The sequence below is a fragment of the Cavia porcellus genome, unplaced genomic scaffold, assembly GCF_034190915.1.
Source record: "Cavia porcellus strain 051 isolate PalLab524CR breed Dunkin Hartley unplaced genomic scaffold, mCavPor4.1 scaffold_10, whole genome shotgun sequence".
Lineage (NCBI taxonomy): Eukaryota > Metazoa > Chordata > Mammalia > Rodentia > Caviidae > Cavia > Cavia porcellus.
In genome coordinates, this window is record NW_026947493.1 from 8164738 (window position 1) to 8184256 (window position 19519).

General features: G+C 37.7%; 1 protein-coding gene across 9 annotated transcripts in view; it reads left to right on the forward strand.

Annotated features, from left to right (window-relative positions):
• Oxnad1 (oxidoreductase NAD binding domain containing 1) overlaps window positions 1–19519 on the forward strand; it is a 75320-nt gene that overhangs the window by 1002 nt on the left and 54799 nt on the right. For 5 of the 9 annotated variants that reach the window (XM_063256978.1, XM_063256981.1, XM_063256977.1 and 2 more), the window contains exons 2-5: window positions 394–545; window positions 5512–5648; window positions 8632–8771; window positions 9047–9110. In XM_063256978.1, coding sequence (XP_063113048.1) covers window positions 5619–5648; window positions 8632–8771; window positions 9047–9110 — 234 coding nt within the window. In that variant the 5' untranslated portion in view covers window positions 394–545; window positions 5512–5618. Of the gene's footprint in view, window positions 1–393; window positions 546–5511; window positions 5649–7511; window positions 7575–8631; window positions 8772–9046; window positions 9111–19519 lie in introns of those variants that run through there. The other 4 variants (XM_003480014.5, XM_063256980.1, XM_063256979.1 and 1 more) reach the window with 4 other exon arrangements.

Below are 19519 nucleotides of genomic sequence, written 5' to 3' on the forward strand. Positions count from 1 at the left end.
ATATTCTTGGTCCTTATTTCTCTTCTAAGAAAAATTTGGGCTAGAAATGGCTACACAACCCTTTTCAAATCTTAACATTTGTTTTGCATGGAAATTGAGACTTTTTTACTGGACTACATATAACTTAATTTACATAATACATCCTTAATTCATTCCTCTGTGCATGTGTATACACATTCAGGTGTTTGTGAAAGTTGCCAGGTGTGTGGACTTTGGTGGGATTTTTCCTTTCTGACATCTGAATCACTGTGGTAACCCTTCAGCAAGTTTTCACATGTTTCCTAATTCCAGGCAGATCTCTGACAGGGTTTGTGTAGTCTTTGAACCAACCTTCTATAAGCTCTTTTAGTGCAACTTGTGAATTTTTCCCTCAGACTCTTGTATTCATTTCAGGTTCCAAACTTCTCACAGTTGGAGTTTCAACTCAGTCTGAACAACTGGCATCTTTTGACTGAATGTGACGGCATATACCTATAATCCCAGAACTGCTGGGGAGGCTGAGTCAGGAGGACCACTGGGAGTTTGAGGCCAGCCTGGGCTACAGAGTGAGTTCAGAGTTTGCATAGTGAAACCTTGTCTTAAAAAGATGAAGACAAAAACAAAGAAACAAAACCTTGACAGCTCCAAGGGGCTACCTGGGAAGTGTCTGTGTGTACAGTGGTACAGGGTGCTAAATGAAACAAGCATAGGTTTTTCTACACCACAGTGCTTATTCTGTTGAAACCTAGACTTGGGGGCTTGTCCTACACATTCCATTCTGTTTTCATCTGTCCATTTGTTGCCCCTCTGCCGTGTCTGCCACTCATAGTTCCTCTTGTGGTTTCTGCCCAGTTTGCACTTTCACTGTTCTGAAGAAAGTAAAACCATACTTAAACATACAATAAAGGTTTTTCCTTTTGTTTTGACTCTACAACACTTTTTTTTTTTGTACCAGGAATCAAACTCAAGACCTTGCACTTGTCAGGCAAGCACTGAACTATATCCCAGCCCTTCCACACCACTTTTAAAGAAAACACCAAACTTTCCTTTTATTCATAAAAGAGAATAGAAACATTTTAGAACGACACATTTTTGGACTTGAGAGTATGACAAGGGCATATTTACTAGATGCTACACAATCCTTTGCTACAAGTTTTGTATGTAGTGTTAGCATTCTGATATGGATGGTACAGTAAAATTCTTAGTATAAGATCAGATTTAAAAGTAACTCATAATTGTGTCATAGCATGTATATTTGAAGAGTGCCACTATTGTGTATCTGTTCAGGGAGATTGTTTTGATATTATCAAACCACTACCACTGTGGATTTGACAAGGAAGAGAAAGGTTAGTATATGAGGATTGATTTTGAGTAGCACTCTGGCTTGCCAGGTACATCTGCAAATATTATTCTGTTTCTCCCAGGGAGGGGGTATGGGTATTGTTAGCATGGTAAAAGATGGCTTTCCAGGATTTACCCCATTTTCCCAAGACCCCCTGTGCCACGTGCTTACTACTCAGGTTGTCTTACATGGTGATGGGACTCCTCTTTGTTCCCTCAGTGATACCCACAGTTGTAAATTGACAGATACCACAATTGCTTTGAAAATTTACTACTTATTTTAGGACAGTCTTTCTTTGTGAAGCATTCTTGGTTTTTCTCTCACTCTCTGCTCTCTCAGATCTCAGATTCCTGCTTTCACTCTTTTTATTTTAAAGAGATTAAGACAAAAGAACAAAGCAGATCAGAACAGAACAATGTGGGCAACACAGTACTTCACCACAAAATAACCCAATATTAACAGTAACTACCATGTCTCTTTCTTTGAAATAGTTGAGCATATCTTCACATACAATAGTATCAAACATAACAAAATAGTATAAAACCATTCAAGAAAATGAAAGTATTACAGGATGTTCAGAACCAAATAACAGAAAACGAACAATGGTTACTATATTATCTCATTTTCTTTTCTTTTTTTTTTTTGTCTTTTTCCTTTTTATCGGTACCAGGGGTTGAACTCATGACTGCCTGCTTGCAAGGCAGGCGCTTATGCCGCTGAGCTAAATCCCCAGCCCCCAAAAAATCTTACGTACTCTTACTATTTCTTATACTAGAGAGACTATATGGTATTTATACATGTGAGTTTGATTTATTTCGCTTATGAGTATGGTCTCAAGTTGTGTCCATTTATTTATAAATATTTCAATGTGATCATGCTGAATAGTACTCTATTGTATAAAAATACCACAATTTTTTATCCATTCCTCAGTTGATGGACACTTAGGCTATTTCCAAGATCTGGCTATTACAAATTGTGCTGCTATAAACATGGCTGCACATATATCACTGTGGTATGATGTTTTCAGTTCTTCTGGGAATATGCCCAAAAGTGGAATAGCTGGGTCAAGTGGGACTTCCAATCCCAGCTTTTTGAGGAATCTCCAGACTGACCTCCACAGTGGTTGCACCAATGTACACTCCCACCAACAGTGCAGGAGAGTTCCTTTTTCCCCACAGCCTCTCCAGCATGTGTTGTTGGTAGTTTTCTTGATCCTGGCCATTCTTTCTGGAGTGAGATGGAATCTCAGTGTTGTTTTAATTTGCATTTCTCTAATGACTAATGATGATGAACATTTTTTCATGTATTTATTTGCCATTTGTATTTCTTTATCTGATAAGTGTGTATTCATCTCAGATGCCCACTTTTGGATTGGGTCTTTGAATTTTGGGGGTCTGATTTTTTAAAATTCTTTATATGTTTTACACAGAAGTCCTTTGTCTGAGGGACAATTCACTAAGATTTTTTTCCCCATTTTTTGTGGGCTTTCTTTTCACTATGCTGGAGATTTCTTTTGACATGCAGAAACTTTTTAATAAGGCATGATCCCAGTTATTGATTCTGGGAAGTATTTCCTGTGCGGTTTGATTCCTGTTCATGAATTCTCTACCTACCCCCTAAGTTGTCAAGATTTTTACCTAATTTATCTTCCAACAGATTTAGTGTATCTGTTTTAATATGCAGATCTTTGATCCATTTAGATTTTAGTTTGGTACATGGTGATAGGCATGTGTCTAGTTTTAGTTTTTGGCATATGGAGAGCCAGTTTTTCCAGCACCATTTATTAAAGAGACTGTCGTTCTTCCAGTGAACATATGTGGTCCCTTTATCAAAGATAAGGTGGTTGAGTGTGTTTCTGGTTGTGGTTGTATCTTCTAATCTATTTCATTGATCTTCAGATTTGTTTTTATTCCAGTACCAGGTTGATTTTATTATAGTTGTTTTGTAGTATAACTTCAAGTCAGGGATTGTGAGGCCCCCTGCCTTGCCTTTGCTGCTTAGAATTGCCTTTGCTATTCCCAGTCTCTTCTGGTTCCAGATGAATTTTAGGAGTGATTTCTCTAGATCTATGAGGTATGTTAATGGTATTTTCTTTGGGATTGCATTGAATCTGTATAACAGTTTTGGGAGAATGGCCATTTTCACAGTATTTATTCTTCCTGTCCATGAACAAGGGATGTCTTTCCATTTTCTGAGATCCTCTTTGAATTCTTTGTTCAGAGTATTATAGTTTCCCCTGTATAGATCTTTGACTTCTTTTGTGAGATTAATTCCTAAGTATTTCACTTTTTGAATGCTAATGTGAAGGATGTTGCTTCTCTTATTTCTCTCTCAGTGATTTTGTTGTTAGTGTATAGGAATGCTATTGATTTTTGAGTATTGACTTTGTATCCAGCTACATCCTGCTTTTACTCCAGACCTTGGATAATTCTTCACACAGTAACGTGGGCAATCATTTAAAAATACAAATTAGATCATGTTTTTTTCTGCTTTATTCACTCTTCCATTGCTTCTCAGTACTTTAGGGTGAAGTTCATATCCTTACCATGGCCTGCTCTGAAGGGAACATGTCTAGTTACTTAACTTTATTTCGTATTACTGTTACTCAGTTTACTACTTTCCAGCTGCACTGGTTTGATTTCTTTACATGCCAGCCTCGGTTTTCATGTGGGCCTTTCTTCTTGCTAATCCCTCTGTGAGGATGTTTTATCCTGAGCATCTGCTTAGCTGCCTGGGAGCTTTCTAGTCTCACTCAGATGTTACCACTTTTGGAGTGGTCATCGCTGGTACTCCACACCATTCCTACCACCTTATTACACTCATTTTCATTGTAATAATCTCATTAAATATCTGTTTAGTGTTTTCTGTCTGTGTAAAGGCTTCAGAATGGCAAGGCTGTTGTGTCAAGTTATTATATCTCCAAGACTTAAAATAGTGGAATTAAAACCAGTGTAATCAATCTTAAATCTTAATCTGTTGCTTGCAGTGATTTCTTTCAGAATTTAGCTAAGAGTATCAGCAGCTGGGTATGGTGACCCATGCGTGTAATCCCAGCACTCAGGAAGCTAGGCAAGAGGATTGCTGCAAGTTCGAGGGCAGTCTGAGCTGCAGTGAGTTGAAGGCCAGCCTGAATTGCATAATAAAACCCTGTGTCAAGAAGACCAAAAAAATGCTATCAGTTTTAATTAGCATTTATAGTAATTTTTTTTTTTTGCATTTTAGAAATAGTTAAGTTTTTTTTTTTTTTTTTGGTAGAAGAGACTTTGTCAGGGTACAGATATTTATGGGGTAGTCTTTATAGTTTTATAAATTCCTTAACACATGCTGATCTATTTTATTTGACTAAATATTTTCATTAACTACACTTTTCCTTGGGCATGTAAAAAATCGGTAAATTTTAAAAAATATTTTATTCAAAGGACTGACATTAAACTTTGGAAGGCACTTTGAGCACAGTTTTATAAAAATGCTCTTTATTTGCCAGTAGGTGGCAATCTTGATCATGATTATTGTTACAAAACAATATTTTAGAATTTTAAAAAGAAAATTCTGTATTACTTGTACCCTTTTACTGCTTTGTTTTTTTAATTTCCTTTCTTTTTTCTCTTTAAATAAAAAAAGTTTGTTTCACACACAAAAAAAAGAATTTTAAAAAGAGCAACTTTTAAAAATTAACATTGCTATTTTCCATTTGAGAAGTAGACCATTCAAACAGTGTAGTCATGGATGGTGTTTCCCATTGGGAAGACTTAGTTGTCTAAAACACTGAACAGTATTTCCATATGTAGTCCATTTGGCCATAAATGATACGTAAGCATCTTTCTTGCCTTTGGCTACATTTTTACTTTCTTAGCAAGTGCAGGGGCAGCTTGAGCAGAAGTATGAGATGCACCACCAGTGGCTAGGCAAAGGAGGATGGCCACCATATGGCAGGTTGACAACAGCATGAAAAGGAAATTGATGGAATGGATTGCCCAAGTAATAGGAGTTAATAAAGGACGAGGAAGCTGAACTAGAGAAGCATGAAAAAATCTGAAAAGGGAAATGGCAAGATGGGCAGAGGGAGAACAGGCTTACTGGGATGGGTGCCTGCTAAGTGTAATGAGCCTTCACTGTTGCAGCCAAGACTTACCTGGCTTTTTCTCAATTTCCCAAAACATTTTTCTTATATGATGTCTTTGCCATTCCAGGAGCTTTGTGAGAATTTCAGTATATGAAAAAACTGTCCATGTTCTGATTGAAATCAATAAATTACCACCACCAAAATATGCTGCATTAGTCAACGGCCATACACTTAATGACTCATAAAAGCTCATGGACTTCTAAAGTAAGTTTCACCTTCTTCCTTTCAGTGATTGATTAACACACCTTTTTGGGTTTAGTGCATTTTAGTGATTAACACATTGTTGTGGGCTTGGTGCTTTTAAAGAAGAGAAACTGCATGAAAGTGTGATTATACTTTTTCATTTAGTAGAAAAGTAACCAGCAGGATGTATATTCACAATGATACTGAATCATACTGTTTATCTCAAGAGCAGTTAGGAGATGGTGGGCTTTTTTATATCATTTGGTTATAGCTGAATAAATCACACTTAGCTTACATTACTACCTGATTTCTTTTCTATCTCTGCCTTTTAGAATGTAAACTGAGAGACTTTTTGTTTTCTTTATGCTAGTGCTGCCAGTGGCTAGACCAGTGCCTCCTTCCTACTTGCTCTTCATGACTATTGAATGAAAGACAAGTGAATATGAAGCTTCATTAGTTAGCTTGACTGGCTTCTTAACTAAATTTATTACAATTATACAATGCTTTCCAGAGAGATTGGAAAAAAAGTATTCACATACATTTTTAGTCTCAAGGTAATTAAGATAGGAAAAGATTGATAGGACAATATAGCATGTTAAATGTGGCTGTTATGGGCAAAGAAATAGTTAAAACTAGGTATAAGAAAATAGTGTGGAAAGGAACCAAAAATTCATTTTGATTTCTAGTTAGGATTTTCCTGATGCTTCAGTAATTTTTTTTCTTTATTAGTACATCTTTATGGTACATGTATTTACCTTGCTTATGGGGAATTGGTACATATACCTAATAAATCTTAGTTCCTTTTTTCTAGCCCCTTTCCTTTCCTTCCTTCCTTCTCCACATCTCAATCACCTTTCTTTTTGTTTCCCTTTGTACATATTTATAGTACATAATGTTTACATTCTTTCTGTGGAGTTAGTACAGTATATAACACATTTAATTCTTTTTTTCATCCCCTACCCCTTCATCTCTTGATTCCCTTCTTCTTTGAGAAAAATCTATCTTCCTATTTAGAGATTAAATTTTTTAAATAAAAGCACTGCACAGAGTTGCATATTTAAAATTAACAATTAAGTGAACCTACTGAAAAAGAGCTCTTTTCTGTATTACAGTTAAAAAAATATTCATGACAGAAAACATTTGACTTTTGTGCCAGCCTGAGTATAATTGAAAGAAATTGTGCCATAACTCAGAAATTATTCTGCTTCAAATATGCTTCCAAAACTTGTATCAGAAAGAATGTATTTAAAATCCAAAGACTGAATTCTTCTAAGGCATTTGTAATGTCTTGTATGCACTTTTTTTTTTCTTTTATTAGTACATATTTGCAGTACATAATGACTACATTCACTGTCTGGGTTTGATATATATATGTAACACATTTCAATTCCCTTTTTTCACCTCTCTCTCTACTCCATTTTTTATTTTTCCAGCATCTGATAGTCCAGTGGCTTTACGAACTAAAATGGTGGAAATCCTTTGTATAAATGTGTTTTTAACTTTTTATTGAAGTATAACATATAAAGAGAAAAGTACACAACTCCTAAGAGGACAGTTAATGAATTCTTCAAAGTGTAAAAACCCAGGCAATTAGCACCCACATAAAGGAATAGCACTGTTATGGCCATCACCTAAGGATAATGGCTTACTTGATTGCTAACATCATAGATTAATTTTGCCCTTTTTTGTACTTTATGTGGTTGAAGTCAAAGAATATATGCTCTTTTGAGCCTGACTTCTTGCATTTAAAATGAAATTACTATAAGTAGTTGCAGTTTATTCATTATCGTTGCTATGTAGTATGTTTGTTTACTGTTGTAAATGTCCTGTTGCATAATTTCTATTGTAGGCTATTATAAATCATATTATGTGTTGTTCTTTTAGAATTTGTCTCCATCTTGCATTTTTTCTAACAAGAAATAGCAACAACTGTATGGCCCTCATCAGGTAGAGTACTATTATCAGCAGCTACAGATCTACTTTCCTCTTCTATGATAGCATAAGTAGTCACATAAACTTGGTTACAGATTTTGGAAACCAACAGAGAACATGACTACAGTTACATGCTGTTTAATGTTTCAGTCAACAAAGGACTATACATAGGTCCTGTAAGATCACAGTGGAGTTGCCCTAGTACCAGTGTAGCCATCAGCGCACAACTTGTGAGGTTTTTTTGTTTTTCTTTTGACACAGGGTCTCACTATGTAGTTTAACTCTGGCCTTGAATTTGTAGCAATCCTGCCTCAGCCCTGAGTGCTGAGATTACAGGTGTATACCACCACACCTGACTACAATTTGTGTTTGTAGTGATGCTGGTCTAAACAAACCTACTGTGCTGTCCTGTAAAAGTGTAGCACAGAGAGTTATATACAGTGCATAGTACTTGATAATAAGTGGCCATATCACTGGCTTATATATTTATTGTGTTTATCATTATTTTAGGATATGCTTCTTCCACTTATAAAAATTCCTTTTTTTTTTTTTAAATCTTTTTGCTTTTTATCGGTACTGGGGATCGAACTCACGACTGCCTGCTTGCAAGGCAGGCGCTTATGCTGCTGAGCTAAATCCCCAGCCCAAAAAGTTCTTTACTGTAAAATAATAACATGTAACATGTATTACCGTAAAACAGCTGTTGCCATGTTAAACACAGCCCCATGTATCTCTTATGTGTACAGTGTATGGATTGCATCAAGAGGCCACTGAGTAACCTACATCATCTAGGTTTGTGCAGGCTTTTGCATAATGATAGGATCCCCTAATGAAGCCATTCTCAGAATGTATTCTCATTGTTATGTGATACTTGATTATACTTGGTGGCACAAATAATTACATATTGGAATCAGCTCTGAATGATAACAGAAATTTTGCCAGGTTAAGGTTTTGCTTCTTTTGCTGGCAGAGCAAGTCATAATTGCACTTACAGAAATCCAAACTTTTTTATTGGCCCCAAAACTAGTTGATATTTCTGCCACTTTTTTAAAAAGTAGTTTTAAATTTTGAGTTTTGTTTGCCAGGAAGTACCATGGCCTGCACTGCTGTCTTGATTCCTGGGCTGGCGGGAGGCTCTCTGGGAGCCATTTGCACACGAGCTGCTTCGTCAAGGCTGACACCCAGTACTTTGCGTCACCTTACCCTAGCCAGGTGAGTTATCAGCCTTTGGTGTTATTTGAAGTTTATTTCCAAAGAGACCTGATCTGCTGATAGTTGTGGAAAGCATATCAAACTACTGAAAGAGGCAGCATTTGGCTTAAATGATGTATACCATCAGGAGATCGTAAAACTTCAGTTAGATGTGTACATTTTCACTAACCATTTTGTAGGATGCTTAGTATTCTATTTTGCATAGCCAAAGTAAACTTATTTTATTGCTTTTATGAGGACATTATTTAGTAACCTAATTTTACTTTTTATTAAAGCATAATGAAATCCAAAAGGAAGACTGACCACTTGGAGAGGACTGCAAGTGTTGTTCGGCGAGAGGTCTGTATTTTCGCATATGACGGGTTTTCCTGGCCTGACAGATTAGACACAGTTAGAACAGGCTTTATGGGAAGGCATTAGATGAGCTTGGTCCATTTGAAGGACAGCCAAAGAAGTTTGTTGTTTTTCTGTTTTGAAACTTTCTGAGCAGAGCATATTGACAACTGATTTTAAAAGGTGACAGAACTATTCAAATTTGTCCTTTAAGTTTGGAATGAATGGATTAATTTTTGGTGAAGAGAATGTAGTAGAAATTAAAAGAATCATCCTCACAAGTGTGACATTTTTGGTTATATTTTAGCGATAGAACTTTTAGAGCCGCATCTTATGAAATGGCTTATGTTTTCTTTTTCTTTCTTCTTTCTTTTTTTCTTGGCATCATCTCAAAAACCTTGACCCTTCCTCCTTTAGCACCTCCTATTTCTTCAAGGGGGAGAAAGGAAGGTGGATGAGCTCATTACTCTTCCTATGCACAGATTTTTCCCCACCATATCCAGACTGTAGAAAGCTAATCTACAAGGGTGTCAAGGGCTGGGAAGTAAAGGATCCTTACCCTGCACCTCAGTGAGTAACCCTGTTTTTATTTAAAAGTGTAGATTGAATATTTGCTTTTGCTTTTTTGAGTGCTTCTTAGATGTTCAGATATATTTAGCTTAGTGTTACTCTGTTTAAACTAATAATCCTATATTTTTATGTACATCCATAAGCATAAATAGAAATTGTATTATCTCAGCTTAATCTTATGTGTTAATTGAAGAAAACACTTTCATTAAAGATTTTTTTATTTTTAGACCTTACCTTTAAAATTAATTCTACTTTCAGAAAATGACTTTGGGACTGACAGTTCGTTTGATTCAGTTTAAATCGATGTTTTGTTAAGAACTGTAATTAGATCAGCAGTGTAGGTTTATGACCACATGGGAAAATATACTTGTGCCATTGATGCTAAATCCTACTTGCTTCAACACACAGAAATGCTAATTCTGTAAATGTGAAACATATTTTTTAAGTGAAGAGTTTGCTAGTTCTCAAGAAAAAGTGGTTTATTTATCAGACATATATTGTACTGTTTCCTATTGTATTTGAGACAGATTTGAGGTAATCGATTAGAGCAAGTATTGGCAAACTTTCTATAAAAGGCTATATTGTAAATATTCTAGGTTTCATGGGCCATACTGTCTCATTTACAGTTACTAAATTATGGCTTTATAATATGAAGGCAGCCATAATAGTATGTAAACAGGGCCAGGGATTTAGCTCAGCGGTATAAGCGTGTAGGCAAGCGCAAAATTGTGAGTTCCATCCCCAGTTAAAAAAAAAAAAAAAGAGGTATGTAAACAAATTTATGTGGTCGTGTTCCATTAACACTTTATTTACCAGCTCAAATTTGACCTGCAGGTAATAGTTGCTAGAACCTGAATTAAAGTAGTTATTTCAGGATTTTTACAGTGCAAAATTATTGGGAATGGAGGAAGGTATTTAGAGCCAAATTTAGGGCAAAGAAAGTTAATGTAAACTCTCATGGTGTGATTGGTTGAGAATTTTAGTGTCTGGAAATCAGAAAATTCCAGGGTTCAAATTCTGATCATGTTGCTACGTTGGAGGAAAATTTTTCTAATTGCAATTCTCCTTTGTTTCTAATTTTCACTTGTTTAAACAGAGCTAAAGATGAGGACTTGGAGAGATGTAGATGATCTCTGGGGTCCCCACCTCAGTGCCATGTCCACCTCAGTCCCTGCAGAGAGTGCTCCTGACCATATGGGCTTGACCTTGGCCTGTTAAGTGAACAGATTCTTAGGTTGGGCTGTAACAGTACTGGACTATTCCCATGATCTCACCTTTCTCTCTCACCTTTAATTTGCATAGCAAGTACAGTGTACTTTACAAAACTCTGCACCTTTCATTTACTCTTCAGGTCAGAACCATTAGGTAGCCTAATGGTAAGATAGCATCTACATTTTAGAGAGAGAGATACTGAGCCTATGAAATATCTGAGGATACTGATGGTGAACTTTTTCAAAACCAAATGCCAGACTACAAGCCAAACCCACTTATCACAGAGTGCCAATGTTGCAGTTAAATCTGAACACTGAGGTTTTAGTGCAGGAAAATCAACCCATACATTAAAATCTTTTGTCTTAAAATCACACTAATGTGTGTGCCGTAGGTTCACCATCACTGTCTTAGGGCTTCTCTGAGAGGCAGAGGAAAGTTCCAGCTGAGAAAGCCTAGCCCAGTTACCTTGTTACCACCACTGCAATGGGTAGAGAATGGAGCAGAATTGGATCCAGAAATGTCCTGTCAGTGTTGAGTGTTGTCCCTCTGGAAAGCTTATGCGTATGACTACAAATGCAGGAGATAGAATTCTGAATTAATAGATGGTTGACTGTATTCAAATTCACACTTTTTTTTCCCCTAGGCTCAAAGAAGCACCACTCTGAATAAACTTAAAAATGTCAAGGAGGTAACAGTAGGAATGTTATAAAGTAGTAAGAATTGTTCAGGCAAGGCTAATACATAACTGGAATGTCAGTCTGCATGTGGCCTCCACAGAGGCTGGTTCCACTGAACAAGATACACTCTGATTATCAATTTGTAGGCGAATTTGGCAATAAAAAATTTAAACTTTACTTTTTATGCGTTCATTGATTCATTTGGAAATACGCCAGATACCAGGCTAGATGCAAGTATTAAAAATGATGGACAAACCCCATCCTTAGATTTTCATGGAGTTCTGGTCTAAAGTGGTAATAGAACCAGCCATGGTGGTGCAAACCTGTAATCCCAGCACTCTGGGAGACTGAGGCAGGAGGATTGCAAGTTTGAGTCCAGCTTGGGAAATTTGGCAAGTTGGTGAGATATCAAGCAGCTTCTCAGAATTTTTTAAATTGCTAAAAGATCTGGGGATGGACCTTTATTCAAAGGCCCTGGGTTCAATTCCTAGTGCACCAAAAACAATGATTCTGTTCATGTAATTGTTTTGGAAAAACTGTTAATTTTTTCTAAAGTTTGCTTATCCTGTAGTGTCTTAAGTGTATTGTTATCTCTTTGTTTTCAAAGCATGTAATTATACAGTGGGCGGGTACTCAATTCTCACAACCACTATGAGAGGGAGGTTTAGGGATCCTTGACAGATGAAAGAATTAAGACTCAAATGAGCCAGCTTCTTGATTTGTCTAGGATAGTTCTGATTCATGCTTCTTGTTTCTGGAGTACCAGTTGCAAAAGCATCCTGTCTTAAATGATGAGCTCTGTTTTTGGTCAAGTAAATGAGGCCTTAGCCCTTAATCTCAGTCTTTGATAATCAAATCAGGTTTTCTTACAGTTGGTTTAGACAGAGTTAATATGTTACTGGGCATAAGAAAAAGGGGAGTTACTGGAGGCACAGTGGTTGGTTAATAGATGCAAAAGCTGAGCTCTAGAGGCAGAGGCCTTTGGGGGTTCTGGAACTCTCAGCATTGATTTTTGAGGGCTCATAGTTGTTAAACCTGTGATTTTGCTGAGTTGCAGGTTTGAGTGGATGAGCTGTCTAACTGTAGAGTGGCTGACCTGTGGCTCCTGGGGGAGCACAGCTCACTCTGCTGTCCAAGCCTGCAAGGAGCGGAGGCTCCTTGGGGAAAGGCACAGCTTTTCAGCTTCATAGCCAGTGTATGGAACAGTGCTGGCATACCACAGTCTTTCAGTACTTACTTTGTTGAGTTGAATAAGCAAGTGTTGATCTCAGCTCCGTAGTGTATTAGTGGTACTGCCTTGTATAAGTTGCTTTGTGAGGTAGGGATGGTGGTAATATTTACCACCAGAGGTGAGGTGCTGACACATGTGCTGTCTTTTCTGCACAGACAGAGGTTGTGGAAATCACAAAAGTTGCCTCTGCGGCTGGCTGCTGCTTTCTAAAGCCCCAGAATTAACTGGGCAGGTTCTGACATGTAAAGCACTTTTGCTCAATAAGTTAAGCAGCTAGAGAGGTAAGATTCTTATTCATCCCCTGCCCAAAGAATCCAGTCAAGTGAAATGAATTTTGTTTTAAATCCAGCAGTCATGTATTGAGTGTCAACCATGTACTGAGCCCTGTTTCATGTGCTGTGATTACAACACTATATGAGGAAGGCACGGTACCTGCTCTGTGTAGTGTAGCTAACCCAGAGAATGTCATATGTGATGGACTAAAGAGGAAATAAAACAGGGTTACAGAAGGCAAGAGTGGCTCAAAGCAGGGTGCCTTTTAAAGTCTATATTTAACATTTGAGCTGGGATTTAAATAATGAAAAGAACCAGCCATCTGTATAGCATTCTTCAAAGATTAACTGACAGGAAGCAAGGCTTTGAGGTAGAAATGAGATTGATGCATTGCTGGGAGAGCAGGTATACTTATACAGGTATAAGAGAGGATGACAGGTAGACAGGAAACTGGTGCAGATCATTGGTAGCCTCAACAGGAAGTTGGCGTTTTATCTTGAGATTGATAAAAAGTTTTAAGGAGGGACATGAGGGATATTTTAATTTTAAATGGGTCACTGATTTGCTTGATCATAGACTAGGCTTTTGTTGTGTTTTGACTCCAAGTTGGTGGCTGTTGACATACTTTCAGGAAGGCACTGTTGTTAGTTAGGATGGAGGTTGGGAGTTAGATCTGGGGCAGAGGGAGAGCTGATAGGGTTCACTGATGGGTATGGAGTAGCAATTAGTGAGAGATGCAGAAGAAACCAAGATGATTCTAGGATTCAGGGTTTGAAAAATAGGAGTAGATAATGATGTGATGGTGGTGGCAAATACTGGTGAAAATGAAGAACATACTTGGAGGAGAGGAAGTAAAGAACTTGGTTTTGGAATAATCTGGGGTTGGGTGTGAGCAGAAATAGGTGGAGTTACAGTTGAAATAAGCTTAGCTATGAGTTTTGTCAACTGTTATCAGCTTGTATCAACTATTGAGTCTTGGTCATAGGTACATGGGTGCAATATATTGTTTTCATTATTTTCTATGCATTTAAAATTCCTCATAATAATAAAAATAAAGAAAACTTGGAAGAAAAAATAGTTTGTTTTTCATATGTCAAGTTAGAAAATGAAATCTGGATGGCTAACTGTGTAAGTTTAGAGTTCACTGCTGGAAATAAAATCTAAGCCACATCGAAAGTGAGGAAGAGGTTCTGGGACTCAGCTCTGGATTTATCACCAATTAGAGGCCACGTAGAAGAACCAAGAGCAGAGGAAATGGAGAAGGAATGGGCAGCTTGGGCAGGCGTGACATAAGCGGTGTTGAAGCCAGGAGAAAGTCAGGAAGGAGAGTACCAGCTCTGCTGAATTCTGCTGAGAAGTCGCAACTCTTTTTGCCAAAATGGGTGGCGGGTGACTGGAATAACTGGCTGTTGTATGCTGATGAGACTGAAAGCCTCACTGAATTGGGTTGGAGAGAGAAGGGGAGATGGAGTGGTGGAGGCAGAAATGTTTGATGTGAATGGCAGCAGAGAAATGGTAGGCTAACTGAATGGAAGGAGAGCCTTATTTTGTTTGTTGCTTTTTGAGAAGTAGCAAAACGCAAGTGCCTGAATTCATATCTCTGCCTTGCTGCTCTGCTCCGGGACCTCAGTTTTCTCATATGTAAAATGAGGGTACTAGGAACTGCTTCTGGGTTGTTACGAAGACGGAAGGAATGAACATATGTAGGACTCCAGGCGCATGGTAAGCACTTTCTGTAGTCATTTGCTGCTGCTGATCTGGTTGGCTGAAGTGGAAGATCTTAAAGCTCACAGGTGTTGTGAGGGGACAGTGATGCAGGAGTATGGCTCAAGGCAGAGAGCAGCGAGCCCAGAGGGACAGGTGAGGCAGTGGTAGCAGTAAGGTGAGTTTACCTGTCCTGCCAGGGAGAACTGCTGACCAGCATAAATCACTTAAATAAAAATACATGGCTGGCAGAATTTTGTGATCTTTCTTTGACAGTAAATCACTTGAGTAAACTGACTTGTTTTAGTCAGGTTCCTATATGTCAGATCGGTACTGTATTCTGGCACCATGTAAATGATGTCTTTGAGTCTTCGTGTCCTCACGTGTCAAGTGACATGCTGTTTTTAGTAATAACTAGTTTCCTTCAACTCTGAGCCCTAATTGTATTATTTTAGGTTATCTCCAGTCCTGGATTTGGCTAAATTTTTAAGCCAGAAACTGAATAAACAGGAGTGAACAACTTAAGTTCCTATACTTAAGGAGGGACATGAGGGATATTTTAAGACCTATTTTCCAATACTAGACTTTTGCATCAGCACTACCATGAAAACATCTACATAAAACCAGCCTTCTAAGTAAATGTGGTAGAATTTCCTTTTAGATGCTGATTCTGTCAAAGCATTAAAAATGTGGACCAGGAAGAGTTGGCGAGTGTTTTTTAGTTGAACAGTAGGAAAATCTAAATGTTATTTTATGGAAAGTTTCATTTCCTGCCATGTGTTTTGTGCTAGGATGTGGCTAGTGGAGGTTTCAGTTGTGAAGTCTTTTGATCCATTTAGTATAAGAGCAAGTACAAATGTTAAAACACAGCTTTTCTCTTGTGTTTTACTTAAGAAACAGTGGCATATAACAAAGGCCACAATTGCAAAGTCTAATGATATGAACTAGCTTTAACATAAAATAAGTATGTGGCCTTTGAAATATTTCAAAGTTTTAATCCACTTTGCTTCAAATTTCTATATGTGGTATTCATACTAACACGTTCTTGCCAGCTGTCCTATCGGACAGCTTGTACCTCTGGTAGTAGAAATGGTACAGTCATGCATGGCACAGTCACACATTTTTACCACTGGTGATTTTTCAAGCCACCTGGCAATGATAGATGCAAATTATGGTCCTATCGTGAACATGTTACTTAGACAACATAGAGTAGGAAGAAGGAGTCATGTCTTTAGAAGTTATGAATCATGCAAAGTATCTTGTGTTCCAGTTGGAGCATTTTTGTCTAGATTGTTAGGATGAATTACAACAGACTTTAATACGAAAGAACATAATGCATCTGGGAAGAGTTTTGTTCATAGATACTATGCAAATTAAAATTGGCTTACTAAAAAGTGTTGCTTTCTTTCTCTTGTTCATTAAACTTTATGACTAGATACTGAGAAACAATTGTTTCATTTCACATAGTCTAGCATTTGATTGTGAAGCATTCTCAAATGTTGCAGCTAAAATTCTTTTCCTACTGCAGTGATTATGCATATAGATTTCACTGCCGCCAGGTAACTCTTCTGGGTATGTTTACAAAGCTTATAAATAACTAGTTTTCTTAGTGACTCCAGCTGGTGCCAGTTAAGCTGTTAGCAGTGAAATAATCTAGCTATTGGCTATATTTTTACAAATTATTAAACTGAAACAAAATAATGTTTATAAAGTAGCAGTTTTTTATAAACATAAAAAATGGGAATAATGAAGTAATGGAGAGACTTTTGACAGTTTTCATTACTTGTCTTTGAAATAAGATACAGTACTTAGAATGTGTGGCAAATAGAATACTAGTTCTGAAGAAATCCCTGGTTCCTCTGACCTTTGCCGTATTTTAAAATACAAATCTGAATTTTCTGTTTATCCTCCTTTTTTTATTGGGTGCCAGAACTCTCCTGAATATCTTGTTATGTTTTTTTGGAAACAAGTTTAACTCACTTTAAGAGTTTTCATTCATTCTGCAAGTGTGTACTTACCTGAGTCTTATGTGTTGGGCCCTGTGTTTGAGCTACTTTAGAGATGCATTATATGTAAATCTGACCTCAGGAGGCCAGTGAGCTATGTGATGGAAAGGCATGTTCATGAGTATTTATACTTTAATTATATGTGTGAAATACAAGAAAGACAGGAACACTGTATTGATAGAGTTGGGAGGATGGAAAGAAGAGGAAAGACTTCAGACAGAGAGAATATGAGCAGGACTTGAGGGAAGCTGGGAGCACTGTGTGTGCTACATGATCTAGGTTGAATTTGAGAGGTGGGCAGGAGGAGTTCAAGCTAATAAGAATTTCATAAGCCTGTTAGTGCTTTTGTTTTTTCTTTTGCAGTGGTGCCTGGGATTGAACCCCAGGCTTCAAGCACACTAGTTGAGCATTCTAACCACTGAAATACATTCCCAACCCCCTTGAAGGCTATTTAGCTAGGGAATAACTCAGGTTGAAACATTAGCAATATTCTCATCTTGGCTTCTTTTGAGAGACTCAAGAAGGAAGTCGTACAGCAATTCACATGAAAAATAGGGAATTCTGGGCTAGGGTTGTGAAGATGATCAAGGGAAGGAGAAGGCAGGCTGCATTCAGTTAGGGACAGAATGTTAGAAAGGGTCAAAGTTTGTGTGTTTGTATATCAACTGAAAATGTATTTGACCAAATTTATGCCAGGAGGGGTCCAGATTGAAACCCTGCTGAAGAGAAGCCAATTTTGCAGGGCTTGGGAAATGGGGCAGTAGTCTCTATTTTTGCTTTTCCTGTTTCTCAGTTCAAAGCACCCTGTACAAGTCTGAACTGTGCAAGAATCTGGTGGATTTAATTTTGCACATAAGAGATGTTCACCATTGGTATAGTGCCAACGGATGATTAGGGACCAGCGTAACCTGGATTTGAATCCTGACTCAGAAGTTCCTTGTTTGTTCTTTCTCTTTTTTCCTCTTCTCTTTCTTTCATTTCCTTTTCTTCCCTTTATTTATTTATTTTTTGTGCTGGTACTGAGATTTGAACTCAGGGCCTTTTTATATTTTGTTATGTTTTTATTTTTTGTTATGAAACAGGATCTCAGTAAGTTGACCAGTCTGGGTTCAAACTTGTGAATCCTTCTGCCTCATCCTTTCAGGGTGCTGGAATGACAGTGTGCATCACCATACCTAGCTCCCATCTAAGTAATCTTGAGCAAGTATTGAACCTTTCAGTTTCCTCATCTGTAAGTGAAGCACTGTCTCAAGATGTAAAATGATTATTCATACTAACAGAATGAATTAGTGCATATGAAACATTGCATGAAGCACCTGCCATACATCTGAGATAAAGACTCCTTGGCCATTGGCTGTTGTTACCTATAGGGAGTAGAGATGTGAGATATGAGCCTGGGGTTGTAAGCAAACTAATGATGAATACTCCTTGGCAGGTGGAGGCCTCGGGAATGGTGAGGGCCTCAGCCTGGTGGTGAGGGTAAGGCAGTTCTTAGTGGGGAAGTGGGAGAAGGAATGGTAAATGAAGAGAACATATAAGAGAGGCCCTGAAGAGTTCAGTGTTAGCCATCCTGGGCAAAGAGAGCACCTCTGGATGGAAAGTACCAAATTCAGAGAGACTAGGCAGAGTGCGTACTGAGACTAGACACTGAGTATGGTTCTTCAAGAATACATCCAGGAATCAACCATCCTGGGAAGGAGCTTCAGGATAGCAGAAGCCAGGTAATTGGTGATTCAGGAGAGATCAAGGAAAAGAAGATTCTCTAGGCTAAGAAATTGTTAATCTATTCAGTAGAGGAAAGGGTAGAAGGTAACATTTTTAAAAAGCTTAAAGGTAGTATGGCTTTTAAATTTTCACTCCCAGTGTGAATCTACAGGATGGGGTGTGCTGTGGCGTTCCTTGTCATCCATGCAAGCAAAGTCCCCCAGGGGCTGTGCTGTGCCATCCCTCCAGGTCCTGTGCAGCAGCACTAGTGCTGGGACAAAATATATATTATTAGTAAAGTGTATGATACAATGTAAAACAGAAACAAATAATTCTAATCTGAAAAAAAACACATAACTAACACTTAATATTTACCATGGACCAGCAGCATTAAAATTTGCTCTTGTGTATATTTCAGTTAATCCTTGCAATAGTCCTGTGAATTTAAAGATGTTGTCATTTTCATTCTCTGGCTGAGAGGAGCTAGGTAATTTGGCCAGAGTCATACAGCTTATAAGTGATAGAGCCAGGATGAAATACTAGGCAATCTAGCTGTATAACCCGCTAACAGCCGTATATTCTGGTGCTGCTTTTATTTTGTGGCTAAATTGTTTAGGCTAAACCAGTGGCATTTGTCTGATGAAACAGGAGGGTTTTAGAAAGAGAACAATTGTACATGAAGGAAAGCCCTGGTGGTTGCTGATAGAGTAGTGTTCCGTAGGGGCTGGAACTAGAATCAAAAGTGCAGATAGAGGGTGAAAAATTGCCCACTTGCTGTCTGAGAGGAAAAAGAGAAGATTGGCAGTTGATACTACTGAGACATACAGCGATAAGAAATTTTGCAGGTGAAATAGAAAGTAGACAGTTTTTAAACCATCTTTCTATATACATGTTGTTTCAGCTTCTCACACTAATGAAACTATACTATGTTTACACATGTGTGTTTTATTTTACTAATGAGTATGGTCTCAAGTTGCATCTGTTTACCTATAAAAGTCTCCATTGTATAAAAATACTACATATTTTTTATCCATTCCT